The following is a 24737-nucleotide window of genomic DNA, read 5'->3' as shown; positions in this document are numbered from 1 at the left end:
ATGAGGACCTCCCTGTGGGCTACCACGCTGCCTGTCCATCCCGGCCATGGGTTGATAATGCCTCTTTTCTTAGCTTTCTGTCACTCAGTCCCTCGGGCCTTTTTTCCCTACCTTAGCCGTGAGGCCCTGGGTCTTTTTGGTGGCTTCCTGGATTGAAAAGGCTTCCAATGCTTAATATAAAGCAACAAAATCGCTTCTGAATTTTTTTTTTTTTTTTTTTTTAAATTTTTTTTCAACATTTTTTATTTATTTTTGGGACAGAGAGAGACAGAGCATGAACGGGGGAGGGGCAGAGAGAGAGGGAGACACAGAATCGGAAACAGGCTCCAGGCTCCGAGCCATCAGCCCAGAGCCTGACGCGGGGCTCGAACTCACGGACCGCGAGATCGTGACCTGGCTGAAGTCGGACGCTTAACCGACTGCGCCACCCAGGCGCCCCTAAAGCAACAAAATCGCTTCTGAATTTTAATCTGAGTATTTGTTGGAGAAAAGATACAGTCTAAGAAGGACTGGTATTATAGTTATGGCATATTATAGGATATCCGAGTAGTATTCTACATATTCCTATTTTATAAGGCCAGTTTTGTTTAGCGGAAAATAACCCTGGATGTGGACACACGGTATCCCCATTTTGCAAAACAAAGAGATGCAGAGATTGAATAATAATCATGAGTCTACAGTGCAGAGATTTTCCCACCATTATACACACAAAGAATAACTGCTTTATAAAATAGTGTGTTATAATTAATAATTATGTTTGGAATCATGGCTACAGGTGTTAGAAAGTTTTTGCCAAGATAGAGAAGACTGTGTGACAATTGTAAAATATATCATTGGATGATATTTACTCCAGAAAGCTATTAGTAGCCTTAGAGCAAGTGTCAAACACGTATTTGGTATGTAGTAGATAATGAAAGACTTTATATAAATGTAGACCATAGAAGAAGTCTGGAAGGAACTCATCAAACTGGTAATAGGGACAAGTCTTTTTTTTTTTTCCTTAATATACTTCTGTACTATTGCTCTTTTTGAAGTACATATATGATAAATTGGTTGGGAGGAGAGCTTGCAGGAGGAGTATGAAGGATACCAATTAAATCCTAAAAACAAACAAACAAAAAAATACAAGAAGAAGAAAAAGAATCCACCAAAATCTCTCTGGCCGTCATTACCTATAAAGGTCTCCATGTTGGTTCTTCTGCTGGAATGTGTCCCGTTTTTCCATCTCACACTCTAGTCTCTGAGACCTAGTCCTTTGCCCCCTTCTTCATGAAGGCTTTCCTATCTACTTGCTTCAAATCTCATGCTAGAAATGATCTCTCCTACTATGAACAGTCCTTTCTCTTAGTACCAAGAAGTTCTTACATCGTAGCGTGATTTCCCCAAGAGAGTGTTTCCTGACCATTGCACATGTGAAGACCCCCCTCTCTGAAATTCAAAAGAAAAAAATTGTAGGCTCTGACATCATAGTAGTTGAGCTTTGATTTATCAGTTCCTAGAGAATGCTTGGTGTTTCTGTGGCTATCTGGACCCACAGTATCTCTGTGGCCCTGGAGGGCTGCGCAGCTCAGAGGTTGAAAGCTACTACCTCTTACCCCCCTACCGGAGAGAGAGAGAATCCCAAGCAGGCTGTGCACTGTCAGCACAGAGCACAGGGCTCAAACTCCCGAACTGTGAGACCGTGACCTGAGCCAAAATCAAGAGTCAGACGCTCAACCGACTGAGCCACCCAGGCACCCCTAGAGAGCTACTTCCTCTTATGATAACTTCTGCAACTAGTTAGGAGTTATTGTGGATAGGAGGTAAACTTTCTGCACCAACCAAGGAAGACCACAAAGAGACGGGTACGCAGAGATACAAAATCTGTGCACCTACAAATGCAGCGAGTCAAAGCAGTCAAGACATGTCCCTGCACCTCCCTAAGTTTTGTAGCTGGTGATTGTTAACTGTTAGATGCTGTGTGAGCGTCTAAAGTTCCTACCAGGTTACACTGCTGTTGACACAGAGATGTAACAGTGGCAGTAATCTCGGAAGGAATATACATGGCATTTTGGAAGCACAACTGAATGGTGTGTCATTTCCACGAGAGCTGACCCAAACGCAGTCTCCTGTGCTGTCGATGGCAGAGGTTTGAGACTTGTCACAGTGTGTGGTGGTGGCAGGCTTCCAGTCCTCCTGCCAGACCCCTGCTCAGACATCTGCTCCCCTGTTTCCTTTTCCCAGGGCCCCTCTTAGCCTTGCTTCTCTGAAGCCAGGAGTTGACCCCAGCTGAATGCTCCATCTTGGCAAATCCTGCACTTCCCTTCATTCAGCAAATACCGAGCAGCTGCTCCACAGGGGCCCCCTGCAGGGCACTGCGGGCGTGCACGCGAGGCCTTTTATTTTCAACATTTTCTTCTAACCGCTCACGTGTCTGTGTCTTTTTACAGGGTAGTGATGGTGCCCGGAGATCCGTGCTACTGGATGGCGATGAGCCCTTGGTGTATTTCTACGATGATGTCACAACCATGTACGAGGGTTTCCTGCGGGGCATACAGGTGTCAAGTAAGCATTTGCGGGATTTGTGTGATGAATGCTTGACGGTTCTCATTCGGCATGAGTGGTCTTTCTGGAGAAAGTCATATTTGCTCCCGTCTTCCACCTGTTTCCACCTGTTCGGGTCTCCCTGTCTCCTCCTGTAACTTCTCCAGAGTGACCTCCAAAGCACAGCAGCCCCTCCAGCTTATCCCCTGGCAGAGCGGGTTCGTGGTGGAATATGTTTTCATCATGTCCTGCATTTTGTGGAGGGTCACACATATGTTAGCTCATTGTGGGCTCTGACATATCCTGAGGTCAAAAGGTCTGTTTAATTGGACCCAATCCAACATTTTCAAACTTACTTGAGCATGAGACCCATATTTTGAGAAATAAACACTGACATCCCAAGGAAGCAGTGTTCCATGAGACACTTGGTGAGTGTTGGCCCATGGGATTGCGCTTCATTAGCAACGGTGGCCTAAGAGACCCCGTGCACCTGCGTGCCTTTCCAGCCTCTCTCTCTTCCAGGCTCCATGTATACCTGCCTCACGTCACACTGAACTTCTCGCAAAACCAGAACCCCTCTCCTTTCTCATCACCCCGTGCCTTTGTGCATTTGTCTTTTTCCTGATCATAAAGCTGCTTCTTTTCCTACCTCAGCCCCGGGCGCTTGCTATATGCCTACTAATCCTGTAAACCTCGTATTGCTTTTTTTTTTTTTTTTTTTACCTTTTCTATAAAACCTTCCTATTCCCTTGTTTTCATCTCCTACCTCCAGGTGGAGATGCCCACTTTCCCCAGCATCTTGTACCTATTTCTGTACCAGCCCCTCCAGGAACCAGAGGCATTTACTGCCCATCTGTCCCACTAGCCAGTGCTCCATGAACCAGGCAGCTGTCTCTTCTCTCGGCACCTGCACACCGTAGGTGCTCTATTAATGTGTCCTCAGAGATGGAGAGAGTCCTCTCTACTTCCCCCCACCCCTCTTCTTGTTTCAGCCCCTTCATTTTGGCTTATTCCGGGTTACTCTCTAGAAATGGTCTTTGGGATCCACACGTTTGTTATTTAAATCTTTCGGTGGTTAGCTTTTATTTTTCCTACTGCTCCCTAGGCCGCAGTCTCCTGACGGCCAGGGGCCGTGTGCTATTACTGTCTCTGTCCCCACGACATGTTGCATGTGGTATGTGCTCAGGAAGTGCCGTGGTTTTTACTTGATACTGGTAAAATTGGATTGCTCTGTTGTGTTTTTGTCCTGGTGTTCCTGTAGCAGATTCATTAAGCCCCACGATAAAGGGAGAGCATTTAATTTGTGAACTTCTTCAAAGTTAGGGTGAGGGGCACGGTTTGTCTGTGATAGTAAATACCCATAAGGTAAGCAGCCTAACATAAGGCCACATCAAAATATTTGTATATTAATATATATATATAATAAATATATGTGTGTATGTATATGCATGTTCATATGTGTGTGTAATCTTTACCAGTACCACAGAGTCACGTGTATAAATGTTTATATGATTTTCCACTATTAGTAGAGAATGAACTCATCTAGGTTGTGTGGTAACTTACATTCTACTTCTGACTCTCCTCTCATCTTAGGACAGTAACTTTTTTTTTTAGTCACCTTCCTCTACTTGGAAAATGAGGGTCTTACGTGAATGTTTCCGAGAAGTTGAAGAAAACGAAGTTCAGTCTTCTTAACCTGTACTGATTGAAGGAAACTACTCAGCAGATCACTTTGCCTTCTTCCCCCTGCCCCAGAGGAGCTTTTTATTCTAAGCTTCAATTTTCTAGACTACCATAAGATTAAGCCTTTACAGGAGAGCAAAATCCTCTAGATAAGGTAGTTAGGAGTCTGGTGAATGACAGGAGGAGCCAGCCAGCCTGGAGTTTTCAAACCTGGTCTTTTCAGACCGCATGCAGGAAGCCACTTCTAGGAGGGGCCCTCTGCCTGCCAGTCAGTGGATTCTTGTCCCCGGCTACACTGCACATCACCTGGGGAGCTTTTAAAAACCACTGAGGCCCAGGCCCCTTCCCTGTTCAGTTACATCAAAAATTTTGTTAGTAGGGCCTGGGTATAGAATCTTTTTTTTAAGTTCCCAGTGTCCGGGAGCTGGAGTCTGCATATTTTTTTTGTAAAGGGCCAGAGAGTAACGATGGTTGGCTTTCAGGGCCATACAGTCTCTGCCATGACTGCTCAGCTGCAGTCTTAGATCATACGTAAATGAACAAGCGAGGCCGTGTTCCAGTAAAACTGTATTTACAACAACAGGTGGCAGGCTTGATTCGGCCCCTGCCTACAGATCACCAGTCCCTGTTCTTAAAGAATAAAATCACATTATTTCGCATGGGAAATGTCTGAAAACAGCCTCTGATGGACCTTGTGTTGTCCAGCGTGGTCTTTATTACAGTCCCCGTGAACTGAAGTGGGTCTGAGAATAAGGCCCTCTGTGCTCTTTCTGTTTGCATGAAGGCTGCTGTAGAGAGAGCCAGGAAGTCAGTGTGGAGCAGAGAACTCATCCAGCCTGGGTCCTCCCCGTGCTCACGACTGACCCGCACACGCAGCACCCGTCTCTAGCGGGGGGACTCCGTGTAATAGGTCCAGCGTATCAAGGCTGCCACGGCGGGCCGTGGTCCACTGTCCCTCCCTCTTCTTCAGGCCCCCAGACCAAATCAGAACATCTGAACTGCCACTCGAGCCTGGAATGGGGAAGCCAGATATGTTATAGTCACAAGACAGAAATGCCGATACCCTGTTCAGAGGGGAGGTGACAAAACAGTCTGTAGTAGAAGCCGTGCAGGCACACAGATGGTGGTAGGGCCCGTGTTCCTAGTTGAGAAACATTCGGGGGCGGGGGGGGGGGGGCACCTGGGTGGCTCAGTTGATTAAGTGTCCGACTTTGGCTCTCACAGTGCGTGAGTGGAAGCCCCGCGTTGGGCTCTGTGCTGATAGAGCCTGGAGCCTGCCTTGGATTCTGTCTCTCTCTCTCTCTCTCTCTCTCTCTCTGCCTCTTCCTGGCTCGTGCTCTCTCTCTCTCTCTCCCGCTTTCTCAAAAATAAATAAACTTAAAAAAAAAAGAAGAAACATTCTGGTATGTGGTCAACCCTGATCACCATCTGAATATGGCAGCTTTTTGTGGGGGGCTGGGGGTGGAGTGGACATAGTTTTCCTTCAACAACTACAAACTGAGCATAAAGTTAGCTTGGGGTTAATCTGTAGAAAGAAACTTGCATAATTCCAAATATAAATGACTTGAATGATATTCATTACTGTGCTAGCACTTAGTGTGAATAATTAATACCGGGTTTTCTTTCTTCCTGTTTATTCGTTACCTGGGTTAGAATCAGGACACATCCTGATATTTCTTTCTTTTCTTTTTTTTTCAATGTTCATTTTATTTTTGAGAGAGAGAGTGCACATGAGTGGTGGGGGTGGGGGAGGGCAGAGAGAGAGTGGGAGAGAGAATCCCAAACAGGCTCTGCAATGTCAGTGCAGAGCCTGACGTAGGACTCGATCCCACTAACCTAGAGATCGTGACCTGAGCCCAAATCAAGAGTCAGACGCTTAATGCCACCCAGATGCTCCCATCCTGATATTTCTTAACATTTACTTTTATAAATACCCCCTTATTTTCTCTCATTTTGCATCTTTTCTTTATTTTTGTTTCCCTGCAGTTAAGACTTCGCCTGTGTAAATAAAGTCCAGGTCATCAGAATTTGGACATCGAAGAATCGTATTTTCCTTTTTACATTCTGAGTTAGAATGCTTTAAATTTAGAAATTTTGAGGGAGTCTTCTGAACACCTACACCAGAATTTCTTTGCCATTCAGCTCCTGACTCCTTTCTAAACCGATAGGGTATTGAAGAAGAATTCACAAATTGAGTGTCTTTAAAAATTGTATTTACCTATATCCTCTCATTTTTTCCCTCTTCTCCCACTCCATTTAAGAAACAAACTAGAAACAAACAAACAAATGAGACCGAAACCTAGGGAGGACATATTTCCGACCTGAACTCATTATTTCTAATCTAGGGACAAAAATCTGTCTACCTGATCCTTTATAGAATGGAGTACAAATTAGAATATTTATGCATGTTAAGCCCATTTTTTGTTTTTTGCTTTCCTTTATCCAGATAATGGCCCTTGTTTAGGCTCTCGGAAGCCAGACCAACCCTATGAATGGCTTTCATACAAAGAGGTAAGTTTTCTGGCTCTGTGTGTCCTCGTGCAGGATGTGGTACTGAAATAGGTCAGCTCTCGGAGACGCTGTGAGGGGTGGAGGGTCGCTACTGAGTCCCCGTGTTGCACTAGCTCAGAGCTTCAGGGACAATGTGCAGCATGCAAAGGGAGAAGTCTTACACAGCAGTTTGGGGAAAAACTGGTTAAGTAACTTAATTGGTGGTTCAAAAGCACTTTATTTTAGAACTTACGTTGGATGCATTACGGAGTTGAATTTAATTCTAAGATGATGTTCTAGAAGTGTGCTCAGAGTCCATTGGGAGAACAGAATTTCTCCTCTGCCTTGAGGGGTACTAGTGATATTTAGAAGCACCAACATAGAGTAGCCCTCTCATGTGATAGATGAGGAAAATATACCCCAGGAAAGGATGGGCCTCGCCTAATGTCACAAGCTGGTCAATGACAGAAACAGGAGCAGAAGCGAGGTCCATACCTTCCGGTACAGGGCTCTTTGGTGCATTGTATGAACCTGACCAACTTGGGACTGCGCTGACATAGAACCCCAGGGCGGCTGTAGCGAGCAGAACAGATATGCGGAAGTGACACCTGTGTTACTGTATAAACAGTAACAAACAAAGGAGGCTGGGATCTGGGTGTATTTCTATTTATTCCTGTGACTCTGCGGTCCTAGCTGATCCACAGCTACAGCTGTTTCAGTAGTCTCCACTGGCAGGGAGGGAGCGGAGCAGGAAGATACTGCTTTTTATTTCGATCGTGATAGCAAGACATCTCGATGCCCCCGCCTCTCCCTGGGGAGGCAGGACCCCAAGGACGTATGGGAGCCACCGGAAGCATCAGTTTCTGCTGCCTTTTGTTTCCGGCCCAGCTGTCCGGGAAATGGCTCCCTGCCGTAGAGGCAGATCATCCTGTGGCATTCATGAATCCACGTGAGCTTCCTCCTTCCACGTTTGGCAGCTGTGCTCTGGAGTGTATATGTGACAGGGGGGTCGTCACGAGGAGCCACAAAGCCGGCTCGGGAATAGCGCTCGCTGGCCCTCCCTAGACTGAACCCCACACCACTTTTCCTTCCCTTCCCTCATCTGAGGATCAGTGAGATGCAGAAGGCTTGGCTTGGGTATCTCTTGACAGAGAGCCAAGAGGCAGAACAGCTTAGCGGACCTTTCTTGGGGAAGGAGGGATGAGATGCGTGGCCCGGGGGACCAGAGGGATTTCACCGCTTTTCGTGTGCCTTTCCAGAGCCAAGGTAAAATAACTGCCAAGGTCCCTTATTTTTGCAAGGGGTGTAGAAACAGTCGTGCACGTGTGCGTTGGACACGTAACGCTGCGTGGTGGTGTTCCGGCCTCCCGGAATCCACAGGTGTGTTGTGAATTACTTGTGTTAGATGCCGGCTGGAAGGCGGAAGACAGGTCCGTTGCAGATGGGACTTTTCAAGGCAGACTGAAAATCACGGCGGTTCCTGAAGGTGTTAATCCGTGTTTTGTACATTTCAGCCAGAGGCTGGTGACGATATAAAACAGGACATAACAGAAGCCAGCTTTGGATTTGTAGACTTAAGTCTTCTCGTCAGCCTGGTGCCTCTGCCCTTTGCGGGGCTCGGAACCCTGTGAGGTTTTCTGAGAGAAAACCTGAGGGAGCCTCTTTCTAGAGATACAAATGCACACACACTAGCCTAGTAAGCTCCGCAAACCAGGGTAGCATTTCACGGGTTCCCGTCCCTTATGTGCAAACAGAGGTTGTGAGAAGGCTGGGGGATATGGAAACATCATTCCTGCTGTCACCTCACCTTTCAGCTCTCGTTCCCATAGGCAGAGCGAGGTGGCACTGTGTGCCAGGACAAATGGGGTTCTGGGCAGGAACAGGTGTGGCTTCATTCCCTACGGGCATGCGTGGGAATTCGGACTGCTCCCGAGAACTCAGCAACTGAGATGAAGAAAATAATTCCAAACTTTAAGATGAAAAAAAAACATTTCTTTGTAGTTAATTTGGGATGGGAATGGGGAGAGGTTGGGGGCAGGTTTATAATCCTACCTCATTTTTATGAATCTACCTATTTTTACTTAGTTGCAATAATAGTATTTATTTACTTATTCATTTTACTTAAAATTGTTACAAGTTTTTTGAAGGTGTCCCCCAAACTTGCTATTTCTGTATTTATAGCAAATGACAAGTTTGGGCCGCTTTGCTGCTCTTTATAAATGCAAGTAATTTCTATTATTCTACGTCCTCGTATTACTTTTATAATTTTATAAAACTAAAGTGTAAAATAGAAATGTGCGTGAGAAGCCCAGGCATCCAGTGACTTCTGACCTGCAGCTGTCAGAATCCGATTCCTCTGCTTTGCAGAAGGAACCCTATGACCAGTTCTCCTAATAGTGAGTTCCGGTGAAGCCAGCCTCGTGTTTTTCAAAACTGTAGGGCTGACGGAACCCCGTTCGCTCCTGCTGCCCTTCGCCGTGCGGCGCCACTTGCTGGCCAAGATAGCAGACTCGGTCGGCTGTCGCTCCAGTGAGCTTTGTTCCCTGAGTTGGGCCTGACGTGGTTCCTGATTTTTTTTCCTCCCCGTTTCAGGTTGCGGACATGTCAGAGTGTGTGGGCTCAGCGCTCATCCAGAAGGGCTTCAAGACTTCCCCGGATCAGTACATTGGCATCTTTTCTCAGAACAGACCTGAGGTATTGACCGTTAGACGCCAATTGTGTGCGGTTTTGAGAGTTCTCACATGTAAGAGCCAACTGGAGTTCATACAGACCTTTGCTTGGGACCCGATTTTGTGCTCTGATCTCTACTGAGCATATGTCTCTATGTTATTCCTTAGAAAGTTACACATATGAAAACCCAGGCTCGGGCCTCCTTGGCCTTTAGGTGGAAAAAATCTATATATCACTTTTTGATTATTGGTTTTTGTTTTTTCAAAAACCAGGTCCCAAACAAAAACTAACAAAGAAGTTACTAGAACAGATAACTAACAAAGAATCCTCCTAGCCTCTAGGCCTACCTCTGTAATTAGAAAAATAGCATCAATAAATTATAGAGAAACTTGGATACGTTTTTGGCAGTAGCGGACTCCCCTCTTTGCTTTCTGAAAGGTGGGAGCTTTCCCTGTGATCAGGTTACAAAATTTAAAATACCGGGGGCAGCGGGAAAAGTACCTCACCGCGAGTCAGCCTCAGTGTAGACACACGGTCTGTCTGGCTGCCAAGGCCCCTGCGTGGTGCTTCTGTAAACCCTTGCATTAAGGTCAATTTAAATGAGAAGCTCTTCTGGAGCTGTTGTTCCAAATGTATATAATACACGTATTATAGCGTTGGTGAACAAATGGCATAACTTGGCTTGGAAAAATTCAAGCACTAGGCTCAAAGAAATTGAATTGGTTCTTGTGTCTAAAAGACATGTTGGCTCAATCGCTGTGCTATCGACTATTTGATAAATTAGGCTGGTTTCCTAGAGTTTTATGTACTGGTAAGGGATACACAGCATTTTCCACAGTTGGACTACTACTAGGCTTATGGAATTTCGTTTCTTTCATTGTAAGTGAAACGCATTCAAGTGAACACATCCCAGATGTTTGCGTTAGTGGCATTTTATGCTGAATCTATCACTAGGACCTTACTTCATAGGGTAAGCTCCTTCCTACATTTACGAACTAGTTTAATAAATGTGTATGGAGCACCTACTATGTGCCAGGCATCGCGAGGCACCAAAGCACAACAGTGATTTGGATCCTTCTCTTAAGGTACCGTGTGAGGGAAGACCGGCCCGTAGGGTGTTGCTTTGTCTGTAGCGTGGCAAGCGTGGACACAGGGAAAAGGGTTATGGGGAGCTCAGTCAAGGAGGACTTCCTGGAGGTGGCCTCCTAGTGGAGTCTTGAAGGATATGAGAGCAGGGAAGCTAAGGGAGTGTCCGGAACAACGACATGTTTGCATCAAGCAGCGTATCTGGGCTGGGGGTTGAGGGATTTCACTCTGGTAGAGCTTGGCGGGACAGGGAAGACAGGACTACATGTACCACATCATGGACCCTGCTGAGGAGCTTGGACCTGCCCTCCATGTTGGTAACTTGAAACTGATGCTAGGGAAGAAAAAGGAGCAAAACTGCCCCAGACCGAGTGAATGTAAGTGGGTGTGCTGCCTTTCCACAGCAGCTGTGCCTTTATCTGTGCCGTGGCTGCGTGTCGGAATCTGCAGATTCGAGACCTGCAGCTGGAGATGAGGGGCACCAGCAAGGATTTTTAGCGAAAGGCTCATCTTGCCATGTTTGCCTTGTAGGCAGATCAGTTGCCACATGGCTGATGAGTTAGAGGCAAGGAGACCGGTCCCGGTACCACTTCTTCATTCATCACTCTTCTGGGGAGATTTTGCCCAGAACATTTTTCCTGTTAGACAGGGGTGTCCCTCCTTCCCCAGTTCCCAGGTCTCACTGCACATGGCTGCACAGCTGATCTTCTCACACCCCAGGGCCTCCATTTCACCGAGAAGCCCTCAGTGGCTGCGCATTACCTGGGGATGGGGCCAGGCCCCTCCACAGACCACCTGCAACCCTGCCTGCCGGGGCACCCTTGAGTGCTCACTGCCCTCCCCCCTGCTTTTGTTCACGCAGTCCCCGCTCCTGGAGTCTCCTTGCCTTTCTCTATCTGTCCAAACCGTGCTGCCCTTGCAGAGGGCGAGCTCAGTCACGTGCCCCGTGGAGGTGGGTCACTTCCGGCTCCCTCGTGTCTGAGCCGGTCACTATCTCGTACGGTTAATTATCTTCTCACATATTTGCCTCGATTCTTCTGGCCAATTGCACTGTCCTTCTAAGAAGGGGGCAGATGTTTTGTTTGCATCGTGAATCCTCCGTGGTGCCTGGCATATAGGAGTAGACACACAAAAGTTGATTTTGCCCCATCCAGTGTTTCCACTTTGAATCTCTCTAGAGTGTTGTTCTCCTTGGAGTGGTTCCGTGATGACATCTCGTTTTCTTTCCCTGACCTTTACTGTTCATTTAGTGGGTGATCATTGAACAGGGATGCTTTGCTTACTCCATGGTGTCCGTTCCCCTCTATGATACGCTTGGAGCTGAAGCCATCACCTACATAGTCAACAAAGGTATGTCTGGGGTCTCCAGGTGGGCACTGGCCTAGTTATCAGTTAGATTTGATGACTTTACATTTGGTTATATTTGATTTGATAGGGATTTTATGTTTAAATACACATCTGTCTTTCTATTCAAAGACTGTAAGTCCTGAAAATAGCCTGGTGTCAGATATCGTACAGTCAGGCTTTTAATATCTCGGAGCTCATTCTTCATTGTATCTCTTCATTCCCAGCCGAACTCTCTCTGGTTTTTGTTGACAAGCCAGAGAAGGCCAACACGCTATTAGAAGGTGTAGAAAATAAGTTAACTCCAGGCCTTAAAACCATAGTCGTCATGGACTCCTATGGCATCGATCTGTTAGAACGAGGCAAAAGGTGTGGCGTAGAAATCATCAGTCTGAAGGCAATGGAGGTGAGTCATCCTTCCCACTTCCCTGGTGGGCGCCCCTGAGGCCATTTCGGCTCACATGTGGTATCCAGTGCAATCATGCAATCCTAGCTCTGGTTGGGCATCGCAGCAACCCATAAAAGACATAGGGTGGAAATTGCCGCCTCATTACTGGAAGGAAGGGTTCTACGTGCATGTCTCAGTGTGAATCCATCCCATCTGATAAAAAGTACTCTCGTAAAACAAGTCGCAGGTGCTCACACATTTATTCTAGAGCACTGACCAGCCATGCCAATAAATGGTAGAAATGTGAATTTCTTTTTCTTCTTAATGTTTATTTATTTTTGAGAGAGAGAGAGAGAGAGAGAGAGAGAGAGAGAGTACAAGCAGAGGAGGGGCAGATAGAGGGGACAGAGGATTCAAAGCAGGGTCTGTGCTGACAGCAGTGAGCCCGATGTGGGGCTCAAACTCGTGAACTGAGAGCTCCTGACCTGAGCCGAAGTTGGATGCTCAACCAACTGAGCCACCCAAGTGCTCCAGAAATGTGAATTTCTGATTCAGGTGGAGATTTAAGTTTGTATGTTCTTTTTAGCCTTTAATGCCATTTACTTACTGATTTGTTTCTAAAATGGAGCCAGCTATAGAAATCTGCCTCATTATTCTTTTTCCCAAGTTGCTTTTGTAGCATCCTGGTGGATTTCCAGCATAGATGTTTGATTTGGTTTATTTTTATATTAAATTTCTTGAGATTCACCTTAATCAGAACTTTAAGGGTAACCATTCTAGGAAAACGAATGTGGCGTATATTTAAATTGGTTGTTTGAAAGCATAAGAGACTGTTAAAAACTGAGAACAAACTGAGGGTTGATGGGTGGGAGGGAGGGCAGGGTGGGTGATGGGTATTGAGGAGGGCACCTTTTGGGATGAGCACTGGGTGTTGTATGGAAACCAATTTGACAGTAAATTTCATATATTAAAAAAAAAAAAAAGAAAAGAAAAAAAAAATAAATTGGTTGTTTGACATCACATGTAAAAAGCTGATTCTCCCAGTTGGATTTGGATTAGAGTTTAATCCAGAGAAGCTAGTAAGAGGAGGATCTTGTCAGGTACATATCACAGGAATTGGCTGTTCTCCTTCTGAAAATGTTATAAATATTTTCCTGGAACTGTTATAAATAGGGTTTGAAATTTTACTTATAGTTCTCCTACAAGGAATTGGAGGCTATGAACAAGGATCTATATAATACCTTCCTGGAGGAACTTAGCGGTCATAGAGAAACTAATTTGTTCTAACAGAGCCTTCTGCCTCACATTTATACAGAGACGCACACAGTAGAATAGATGCTTAGTCCATAAGAATGGGTGTGCTGTACTGTTCAGTTGGGTTTTTAGCTAGCTTTTTACCTAGCATTTCTGCACATTTGTTAATTTCACTTGTGATCGCAGTAATGCCATTTACAATGTAATCTTTTTCCTCCATCTTTTCCCTAACCCCACCACACAGACGTTCACACACATGCACACACCCATGGGAATTTTTTGGTATTTTTTGATTTTTCTATGATGACATAATTTTAAGATGAAAACATTTAGGTAAATGAAGATTGTAATGTAAAGTTTACATTAAAGATTTTATTTGTAAAAGACATTGTTTTCCACTTACCTGTGTCATATGATTCATACTTGGGTTTTAAAAATTTGTAAGCAAAAGATTAAGTAATTTTTAAGAAGGGAATTTAACATTGGCCTTCCGGTTGATCATATGATCAAGTTTATGTTGATATATGTTTTTATAGGATCAAAAAGAGAAATATTGGTATTTGGAGTTTTTGCTTTTGGGGGATATTTTATTATGAATATCTTCAGACCTGCAAACAAGAACAGATACAAAGTACCAAGAATTGTACAGTAGACTGCCATATGCCCACCAAACATCTGCAGCTAATGTTTTAATATATTTGCTTTATCACATATTCGTGCATTACTCTGTCCCTCTATTGATTCATTACCCTTTTTTAGTGCATTTGCATTAAGTTGCAGATTTTATTACCCCCAAATACTTCAGCATGTTATTCATTAACTAGAATTCAGTTTTCCTTCTGGGCGAGGTTTTTGTTTTGTTTTGTTTGGGCATTTGGAGCCTGAAGATGGCAACTCATTTATTTTTATGGTTGCCGTACTCTTTTCTACATGATGTCATTATACAGGTTTGAGGCTGTGAACCTTCTTGGCACATAGGGCACTAATTTTGATCATGTGTGTTCCCAATAAAATAAAAGCCAAACTGCATGGAGCTGTGGCTGTATTTTACTTCATATCAATTTTTGAAGAATTAGAGATCTCAAGAAGTTATGTAAGAATTTTGAACAGATGAGTGGAGATTTGGGTCTGATAAAGATTACTTTAAAAAAAAAAGGAATTATTATTGCTTTAGCTCTTAGTTGACTTCTATTTGGACTTCGCTGTTCCTGTTTTTAATCAGCAGTCTATTATATACATAATTTAAAATGTAATTAAGATTAAAAATGGTTTGGGGGTGCCTGGGTGGCTCAGTCAGTTAGGCATCTGGCTCTTGATTTCAGCTCAGGTCATGATCTCACTGTTAATTGGATCAAGCCCTGCATTGGGCTCTGCACTGACAGTGTAGAACCTGTTTGGGATTCTCACTCTCTTTCCCTCCCTCTCTGCCCCTCCCCTGCTTGTGTGCTATCTCTCTTTCTCTCTCTCAAAATAAGTAAACTTTTTAAAAAATATTTTTATTGTTTTATTGTTTTTTAATTTTTATTTATTTTTTTTAATTTACATCCAAGTTAGTTAGCATATAGTACAACCATTATTTCAGGAGTAGATTCCTTAATGCCCCTTACCCATTTAGCCCATACCTCCTCCCACAACCCCTCCAGTAACCCTCTCCTTATTACTCAGCTATTTAAGTCTCCTTATGTTTGTGTCCTTAAGTCTCTTATGTTTGTGCCCCCCTCCCGTTTTTATATTATTTTTGCTTCCCTTCCCTTATGTTCATCTGTTTTGTGTCTTAAAGTCCTCATATGAGTGAAGTCATAAGATATTTGTCTTTCTCTGACTTAACTAATTTCACTTAGCATAATACCCTCTAGTTCCATCCACGTAGTTGCAAAGGGCAAGATTTCATTCTTTTTTATTGCTGAGTAAATACTCCATTGTGTGTGTGTGCATGCGTGTGTGTGTGTGTGTGTGTTATTGATAGTACTGCTATAAACACTGGGGTGCATGTGCCCCTTCAAAACAGCATACCCGTATCCCTTGGATAAATACCTAGTAGTGCAATTGCTGGGTCGTAGGGTAGTTCTATTTTTAATTTTTTGAGGAACCTCCATACTGTTTTCCAGAGTGGCTGCACCAATTTGCATTCCCACCAGCAGTGCAAAAGAGGTCCTCTTTGTCTGCATCCTCACCAACATCTCTTGTTGCCTGAATTGTTAATGTTAGCCCTTCTGACAGGTGTGAGGGGGTATCTCATTGTGGTCTTGATTTGTATTTTCCTGATGATGAGTGATGTTAAGCATTTTTTCATGGGTTGGTTGGCCATGTGGATGTCTTCTTTGGAGAAGTGTCTATTCATGTTTTTTGCCCATTTCTTCACTGGATTATTTGTTTTTTGGATGGTGAGGTTGATAAGTTCTCTATAGATTTTGGATACTAACCCTTTATCAGATATGTCGTTTGCAAATACCTTCTCCCATTCTGACCATTACCTTTTAGTTTTGCTGATTGTTTCCTGCGCTATGCAGAAGCTTTTTATTTTAACAAGGTCCCAATAGTTCATTTTTGCTTTTGTTTCCCTTCCCTTGTCCGGAGACATGTTGAATAAGAAGCTGCTGTGGCCAGGGTCAAAGAGGTTTTTGCCTGCTTTCTCCTCTAGTATTTTGATGACTTCCTGTCTTACATTTAGGTCTTTCATCCATTTTGACTTTATTTTCGTATATGGAGTAAGAAAGTGGTCCAGGTTCATTTTTCTGCATGTTACTGTCCAGTTTTCCCAGCACCACTTGCTGAAGAGACTGTCTTTATTCCATTGGACATTCTTTCCTGCTTCGTCAAACATTAGTTGGCCATATGTTTGTGGGCCCATTTCTGGGTTCTCTATTCTGTCCCATTGATCTGAGTGTCTGTTCTTGTGCCAGAACCATACTGTCTTGATGATTACAGCTTTGTAGTACAGCTTAAAGTCTGAAATAAATAAACTTTAAAAAAAAATGGTTTAAAAGTGTGTGCTGGGCAGAAACTCACTGAGCCCTGAGCACACTGATCGAATTCCCATGTAATTCTAGCATGCTCACTCCATATGCTCATTCAAGCTATTCTGTTTTAATAGGAAAGGAATATAAATAGTTCATTAAAGAAATTAATAGCTAATTGAAGTGGCCACCAAGATACCTCCATGCAGTGAACTGAACAACATCACAATGGACCCCAGGTAGTGACTGGGAACCAGCTGCTGGGAGATGCATCCTTGGAAATGAACCTGCAGCTCTTCGTGTCCATCCAGCAGTGCTCTTCTGTCTTCTGTCATGGACACTTTTATTTTTTTTTAAGTTTGTTTATTTATTTTGAGAGAGAGAGAGAGAGAGAGAGAGAGAGAGAGAGAGAGAGAATGAATGGGAGAGGGGCAGAGAGAGAGGGAGAGAGAATCCCAAGCAGGCTCTGCACTAACAGGGCAGAGCCCAACACAGGGCTTGAACCCGCGAACCGTGAGATCATGACCTGAGCCGAAACCAAGAGTCAGAGGCACAACCAGCTGAGCCACCCAGGCGCCCCATGTCAAGGACTGTTTTATAATCTGAGGTTCCCAAATCTTTTATCCACTCCATGTGGGGAGTATAGATATTTGAGCCTGTAGCATTTCATCCTGCAGGGACTGCCGGTGATCCAGTCATCCAGAGCTGGGTGACCACACGTCGGTGCTGTGCTCTGGTCTCAGGAGGGCGCAGAGCATCTGCAGTTCTTTGGTTATGACTATGGTTTGCTTTTGGTCAAGAGCCAGCCATAAAAGAGTGTGGGAGTGCGGACAAGAAATCCATCATAAAAAATCTCTGATTCCTGTCTTTTGGATAAATCCTGTTTCAAGGGCTAGTCCTGACACCATTTATTTGGTTTTATATGAGAGAAGACAACTGGAAAGTGGCTCCTTTTTAAAAAAAATTATTAATGTTTATTTATTTTTGAGAGAGCGAGAGAGAGAACATGTGTTGGGGGGGGTGTGCAGAGAGAGAGGGAGACACAGAATCCGAAGCAGGCTCCAGGCTCTGAACTGTCAGCACAGAGCCCGACGTGGGGCTCGAACTCAAGAACCGTGAGATCATGACCTGAGTGGAAGTCAATTGCTTGAGCAACTGAGCCACTAAGATGCCCCTGGAAAATGGCTTGTTAGAGCAATGCATAAATATGTCACTTCAGGTTAGTTAAAGTGGTCAGTTTCTTTCATTTGAAACGGACACTGTCTTTGAGCCAGCTCTGAGTGAATCCCACAGTAGAGTCAAGTTGAAGTGACTTTATCGATGTTGCCTTATTCTTTACATTTTGAAAATGTTTCCATTTAAGATTTTTTTTTTTTTCTCTTCTCCTTAAGGACCTGGGAAGAGCCAACAGACAGAGACCTAAGGTGAGTACACGATGTCAGCCCTGCTAAGCCCTGCTGATAACTAGTCTCCAAGACTGGTAGAAACCTTGGGGATCAATGTATGGTTTATAATTTTCTTTCTGTTCTGACTTACACCACCTTTGGGTTTGTTTGTTTGTTTGTTTGTTTGTTTGTGTTTGTTTTTAATGTGCTCTAGCCGCCAGCACCTGAAGATCTTGCAGTGATTTGCTTCACCAGTGGAACTACAGGTAAGGTTTGAAATGCAGTTGCTTCTTTTTTTTTTTTAATATGAAATTTATTGTCAAATTGGTTTCCATACAACACCCAGTGCTCATCCCAAAAGGTGCCCTCCTCAATGCCCATCACCCACCCTCGCCTCCCTCCCACCCCCATCAACCCTCAGTTCTCAGTTTTTAGGAGTCTCTTATGTTTTGGCTCCCTCCCTCTCTAACCTTTTTTTTTTTTCCTTCCCCCATGGTCTTTCCAGCCCCCATGGTCTTCTGTTAAGTTTCTCAGGATCCACATAAGAGTGAAAACATATGGTATCTTTCTCTGTATGACTTATTTCACTTAGCATAATACCCTCTAGTTCCATCCATGTTGCTACAAAAGGCCATATTTCATTCTTTCTCATTGCCACGTAGTATTCTATTGTGTAAATAAACCACAATGTTTTTATCAGTTCATCAGTTGATGGACATTTAGGCTCTCTCCATAATTTGGCTATTGTTGAAAGTGCTGCTATAAACATTGGGGTACAAGTGCCCCTATGCATCAGCACTCCTGAGTGGCTAAAATGAACAAATCAGGAGACTGTAGATGCTGGTGAGGATGTGGAGAAATGGGAACCCTCTTGCACTGTTGGTGGGAATGCAAACTGGTGCAGCCGCTCTGGAAAACAGTGTGGAAGTTCCTCAAAAAATTAAAAATAGACCTACCCTATGACCCAGCAGTAGCACTGCTAGGAATTTACCCAATGAAATGCGGTTGCTTCTAAGTGGTATCTGGAGGTGTGTATTCCCTGCCCCCTTTCTTGGGTGACCAACAGGTGACGTAGTTGAACTACAGATGGACTAAAAGCAGAGGAGACCGAAGTGTTGCGAGCACAGTGTCCTTGTGGCCCTGTCAGACATTCCCAGAATCTGAGTGTGCCGTGTATTTCCTCAGACATTTATTGAAGGCGACAGTGGATCTGCCCGTTTCTTGGGATAAACCAACATTTTATTTCCAGAAATAAAATTCCTGTGTTTTCTCCTCTTCCCACTACACACGCCCTCTAAAACTCACCCATGTTAATAAAGGTTGTTTCAGACAATCTTTTCATGTAAAGGATTGCAGATTGTTTAGGGATTTAGTGTCATTCAGCATCTGGCTTTCACAGTTGCACCGAACACTAGAGGCATTTGAGGCCCCAATTATACAGGGTTCTGGGCTTCCTTAATTCCTGTCATTTGGGGATGGCATTTCTTTAACTTGGTTTCTGCTCATGTGTGTTCCTCAGGCTACCCCAAAGGAGCCCTGATCACTCATCGAAATATAGTGAGTGATTGTTCAGCTTTTGTGAAAATCACAGAGGTAAGCGTTTGGGATATTGCCATCTTTCTTCACGCTCAGTGGTTGGCACTAGGCCTCAAGAATGAAAGTGTTTTGTGGCAGAACCGCCATGTTTGGTCCCTGCTGTGTTTGGAGCACTGTTTGACGTGGGGATGAGGTCTGAGCTCTAATATGGTCTAAGATCACCTTCTCTCAGATAGTTTTCATTGTGGACCTAATCTCCAACTCCTGCTTGTGACCGTTAAGCTGAATTGACGGACAAGTTATTATAACTTTTATGTAGTAACACTTCATGTGGGTACTGCCCTATATAAATGTTTCCAGGAGAGGACCAAGAAGAAATGACTCTCTAGTGCTCCCATCCTGGGGTGGGGAAAATAATTTCTTTAAGCGGACAATGAAACGTTAAATGCTGCGGAAGGTTTTTGAATTACTGTTATTTATTACAGTTGATCTGACTTCTATTTTATGAGAAGATTAAAACCTTGACCTTCAGTTGGTTTCCTATTAAAGTTTGCCCTCCCAGTGTCCTAGTCTGCGGGGCCGCCATAACAAAATAGCACAGGCTGAGTGACTTAAATGACAGACATTTATTTTCTCACAGTTCTAGAGGCTGGAAATCCATGATCAAGGTGTCAGTAAATTTGGTTTCTGGTGAGGGCTCTCTTCTGGCCTCCTCGATGTGTCCTCACATGGCCTTTCCTCTTTGTGCACACAGAGAATGAGAGAGAGGTTTCTGGTGGTTCTTCCTCTGCTTCCAAGGGCACCAGCCCTATTAGGTCAGCCCCCCAGTTTATGGTCTCATTTAACCTGAATTACCTCCCCAGGGGCTCTGTCTCCAAATACAGTCACACTGGGGGTTAGGGCTTTAACATAAATTTGGGGAGGGGGACACAATTCAGTCTGTAGCACCAAGGGTATATTTCAAACTTGCCTTTTAAAAAAAAGTACTTATCAAGCAATATCATGCCTTTCCCTCCTGCCCTTGGCACATTTTACATAATTTGCTTTTGCGGTCTCTGGGAGGGTTGCGTAGGTCCTAATTTTTGTTCTGGGAGCCTGTGCCGAATGGTTTTGGGGAATGTGCATCTTTGGTGGCTCGAGAAGGTCTGTCTCTTACCTACACTCACACTTTCTTAGTCCCCAGTTCCTTTTTCGACATACAACTTTATAAACAGAATTCAACATTTAGTGCCTCATCCACCTGGAATTTTAATTTCCTAATTAGCCTTCAAAGAAAACTTAAAATAAGGTTAGTGGCTCATGGAGGCGAATGGCTACAAACTTTGTTTAAAATTAATTATACTATCGGGGGCACTCACAACTTTGTAAAACTTCTAATCTTAGTAACATACATTTGGGGGGGGGGGCTGGGTGGGTACCAAATCAGAAAATTGAAAAGTATAGAAATTACCGAGTCTGACACCTCATTATGTAGCAGTTTCCTACGAAGATGTACTATTTGGGACGCAGATCACGCTTGAATAAAATTAAGCTAAGATTATGGCATGTGCAGCCTCCATCACCTGCTTCTGGAGCTGCTGAGTTTGCTGGTGCTTCCATCTGTCACCACATTATCGTGAGGGACAGGCCAGCTTCAAGGAGGGGAGGGGCACAGCCCAGAAATGGTTGCGTAGACACCCGACGAGGCCTCCGTTTCTTAGCTGGTGTGGCAACAGCTGCTGTAAGGCAGCCCCTGCTTTGGCCAGAATTTTGTACGTAAATAACATGAACATTCTTAGCCTTGAAACGGAAACCAGATGCCTTGCTCAATCCAGCTGCAACCTGTATCACAATCAGCATTTTATTGCAGATGGTGCCAGATCAGAGCTTGCACCAAACAAATCAAGATTATTTTTCATGGGGTGAAGTAGGCCATTCAGGTGAAGACGTTGATCAAACTAAAATACTCAACATGCATTTATACTATAAAAGAGCTTGGAAATTCAATTTCTCTTCTCTCGTCCTTTCCCTTTTCAACACAATACACTATCTTATGTTGTAATAGATCTTCTGTTTCCACAACATAATATGTTACCTTGTGTTGGAACGGACCTTTTACTTCTTAAGGTGACATTGAGCTTACTGGGCTGTGGGGTACTGTATCTTGGAAACACTAAATAATTCAAGCACATGATTCCTTAATATCCCAATCTGGACAAAATCTGCCTTATTTTGATTAACGTCGTCAGGAGTGGGTTTACTTCATCAGGAGTGAGATCTACTCTAACTGTATAATTAAAGTGTTGATTTTCATTTAATCCTTTGGAGAGAAACAATTTTAGGGGTGCCTGGGTGGCTTGGTCAGTTGGGCAGCCGACTTCGGCTCAGGTCATGATCTCGTGGTCCGTGAGTTCGAGCCCCGCGTCGGGCTCTGTGCTAACAGCTCAGAGCCTGGAGCCTGTTTCAGATTCTGTGTCTCCCTCTCTCTGACCCTCCCCCGTTCGTGCTCTGTCTCCCTCTGTCTCAAAAATAAATAAACGTTAAAAAAAAAAAAATTTAAGAATGTAAGCAAAAGCTGTTTCTCCTTGGTATTGAGGTATTATGTGCTCTGAAATACAAATGGGGAATTGCTAGGAATCTTAATGCTTTTCTGCTTGCTCGTATCTGTTTGCAGAATACAGTTGATCCTTCCCCAGATGATACTTTGATCTCTTTCTTGCCTCTCGCCCATATGTTTGAAAGAGTTGTAGAGGTAGGCCCCTTGTTTTACTTTTCTTGCTTGCTTGCTTGCTTGTTTTTGTTGTGCTAAGTTGTCATGTTTTACAGAAGGTACTTGCCTTGAATGCCAGTGACACACACATTTCGTTTTTGCCACTCGCACACATGTATGAGCAGCTTCTGCAGGTAAGTCTCATGTGTAGACTGTCATCCCCACAGTTAATTCTTTGCTCAGCCCCGTTTTAGAAATGGTGCTGATTATTTTAAGGAGTATAAATTTGGGAGTGGGGGTCCGGATACTTGAACTTTATTTTTTTTTAAGTTTATTGATTTTTGAGAGAGAGAGAGAGAGAGAGAACAAGCAGGGGAGGGGCAGAGAGAGACAGGGAGACACAGAATCCGAAGCAGTCTCCAGGCTCCAGCTGTCAGCACAGAGCCTGACACAGGGCTCGAACTCATGAACCGTGGGATCATGACTTGAGCCAAAGTTGGATGCTTAACTGACTGAGCTACCCCGGCACCCCGATATCTGAACTTTATTAATCATTCATCTTAAAATTAGAAGCTCAGACTTTCAAAGGATATGCACGTGGGCGTGATTCCAGAAATTTAACTTTAAAAGTAGAATTTTTATGAACGCCATCCTACAAAGCCTTGAGAGGCTTCTGCCTCTGTAAGAAGTCTCTATTTTTTATGGTGCTTGTTAATAGTGCACAAGTCGGCTTAAGACACACTTTTTTTCACCAGTATTCTCACTGCCCTTGGGAAAGCAGGGTGATGTACAGCTGACCTTTGCCCGGGCTCCCTGTGCACAACTGTGTGACTAGTTTAAAAACTGACCGAGAACCATCTCTTTTCCTTCTTGGACAATTTTGGATCATATACTTCTAGGAAAAAAAACAATGGGTGCCATCCATTCATTTAACAAATATTTACTGAGCAGCAGCTGTGTGCCGGGCACCGTGCGAGGTGTCTGTGACAAAGAGGTGACTAATCCAGAGCTAGCGGCCCTCTGATTGGCTGCTGCCCTCAAGGGCACCCTTAGCCCTAAAGGATCAAGGGTCATGAGATCCCATCTTCCATCTGTTACCTCTGCTACTGCACACCTCAGGAGATCTTGTGAGTTTCCAGAGTGATCTCAAGCGAGCTGATAATGGACCATGTATAACTAATGGCAGTTTTGGAAGGATGCCTGGGAGGTCGGGGCACACCTGAACAAAAGCCCCCTGCGCTTGAAAATTTCATCTGTGAACTGTGGTGTCCCTTTCCAGTGGTTTCTGCTTTCAGGCCTGAGACCATTTGTACTTCCGTGACATCATCTTTTGAATCTCTCTTTCTTTTTAAAATTTAAAATAGGCTGACTGTCAAGCACTTATGGCTTGCCAGTGCCATTTGCATCAGACAGGAACACATCCACACAATGGATCCTACAGCAGGCCACTCTGGTGTTTGATGGCCCGGGATCTCAATGGCAACATATCCAGTGGCTTTTCAGAAATTTTTAGTTAGATTCAGATTTTCAAAATGAGACTTTAATAAGCTTGGCAAGTAGCCAAGTTTGCAACGTAGCTAGGTTTTTGTTTTGAGAATAAATTAGGCCTAAAGTTTCTAGAAGAGTAAAATACTTGGATCACATGACATTCACCACCCATTTATCATAAACCTAAAACAGCAGAAGCTCCATCATCGTCCCTAAAAACACCACCCCCTGGTTCTTAACCAGCTCCTTTATCTTCAGGATGATCAAGAGAAATACCGCATTTCCATGTTGTGCAATGACTGGGGAATGTAAGAACACTTTTTGAAAAGATACCTACGTGTAGAAACTTCAAGCTTTCTGGAAACTGGTCCAAAATGCTCAAGCTGAAGCCCTGTGCATCTGTGTGTATGTTGTGTAGCGCCTGTTGCGATGCTGATGTTATTTTCGTTTCCTGCCCTAGTGTGTAATGCTGTGTCATGGAGCTAAAATCGGATTTTTCCAAGGAGATATCAGGCTGCTTATGGACGACCTCAAGGCACTTCAACCCACTATCTTTCCTGTGGTCCCCAGACTGCTGAACCGGATGTTTGACCGAGTAAGTTCTGAGCAGCAGAGAGGGGGACCTCGAGTCCAAGACTTGGGTTTGAATCAGGCTCAGCCGGGTACCTTCTGTTCCCATGGTCTCAGGAAAGCGCAGTTTACCCATCGGTAAAACCAGAAATCATCTACCTCACAGAGCTGTTGGTAAGGACTCTGAGAAAAAAAACAGACCAACAGACTATGTTAACTGAAAGGCCCAACACAGGTGTAAGTGGGAGGTCACCTTATTTGTACAGTAAACTCTTTTGAGCCTCTGTTCTCTCATCTGCACGATGGACTGTTCCCTCCACCCCACGCTGTGTAGCTCATAAAATTGCTAATCGCATCACATGAGAACAATAACTGTGAAACGACTCTATAAATTGTAATGTCCACGCACACATAACATGACTTACTTAGCCACGTAGAAAGAAACGACTGAGCCAAGCCAGGGATGGAGAGAATGCCAGCCTCTCCGTAGGGCATCACCGTGGCACAGACCACACATCCTGGGCCAGACCAGCTTGTGGCATGAGCTTTCTTCAAGATGAATTTGGACCGGGCAGTTTTCATGCTTTTTATTGGAAAGCAGGGCTTCTGTTATCTATGAGAACCTGTTCGGTTTTTTTAATGGTTCTTTAAAGAAACTTTTTAGAATAGCTTGA

At 44.2% G+C, this 24737-nt stretch overlaps 1 protein-coding gene across 6 annotated transcripts in view; it reads left to right on the top strand.

The window, feature by feature from the left end:
- The window catches only part of ACSL1 (acyl-CoA synthetase long chain family member 1), a 72741-nt gene that overhangs the window by 34158 nt on the left and 13846 nt on the right, over positions 1–24737 (top strand). For 4 of the 6 annotated variants that reach the window (XM_058719994.1, XM_058719996.1, XM_058719999.1 and 1 more), the window contains exons 3-12: positions 2430–2544; positions 6653–6717; positions 9289–9390; positions 11703–11802; positions 12024–12202; positions 17787–17819; positions 17995–18046; positions 19300–19373; positions 21970–22047; positions 23954–24088. In XM_058719994.1, coding sequence (XP_058575977.1) covers positions 2430–2544; positions 6653–6717; positions 9289–9390; positions 11703–11802; positions 12024–12202; positions 17787–17819; positions 17995–18046; positions 19300–19373; positions 21970–22047; positions 23954–24088 — 933 coding nt within the window. Of the gene's footprint in view, positions 1–2429; positions 2545–6652; positions 6718–9288; positions 9391–11702; positions 11803–12023; positions 12203–17786; positions 17820–17994; positions 18047–19299; positions 19374–21969; positions 22048–22121; positions 22200–23953; positions 24089–24737 lie in introns of all 6 variants that reach the window. The other 2 variants (XM_058719995.1, XM_058720000.1) reach the window with 2 other exon arrangements.

The sequence above is a fragment of the Neofelis nebulosa genome, chromosome 3 (genome assembly GCF_028018385.1).
Source record: "Neofelis nebulosa isolate mNeoNeb1 chromosome 3, mNeoNeb1.pri, whole genome shotgun sequence".
NCBI classification, from domain to species: Eukaryota; Metazoa; Chordata; class Mammalia; order Carnivora; family Felidae; genus Neofelis; species Neofelis nebulosa.
This window is presented reverse-complemented; position numbering and strand designations above follow the sequence as displayed.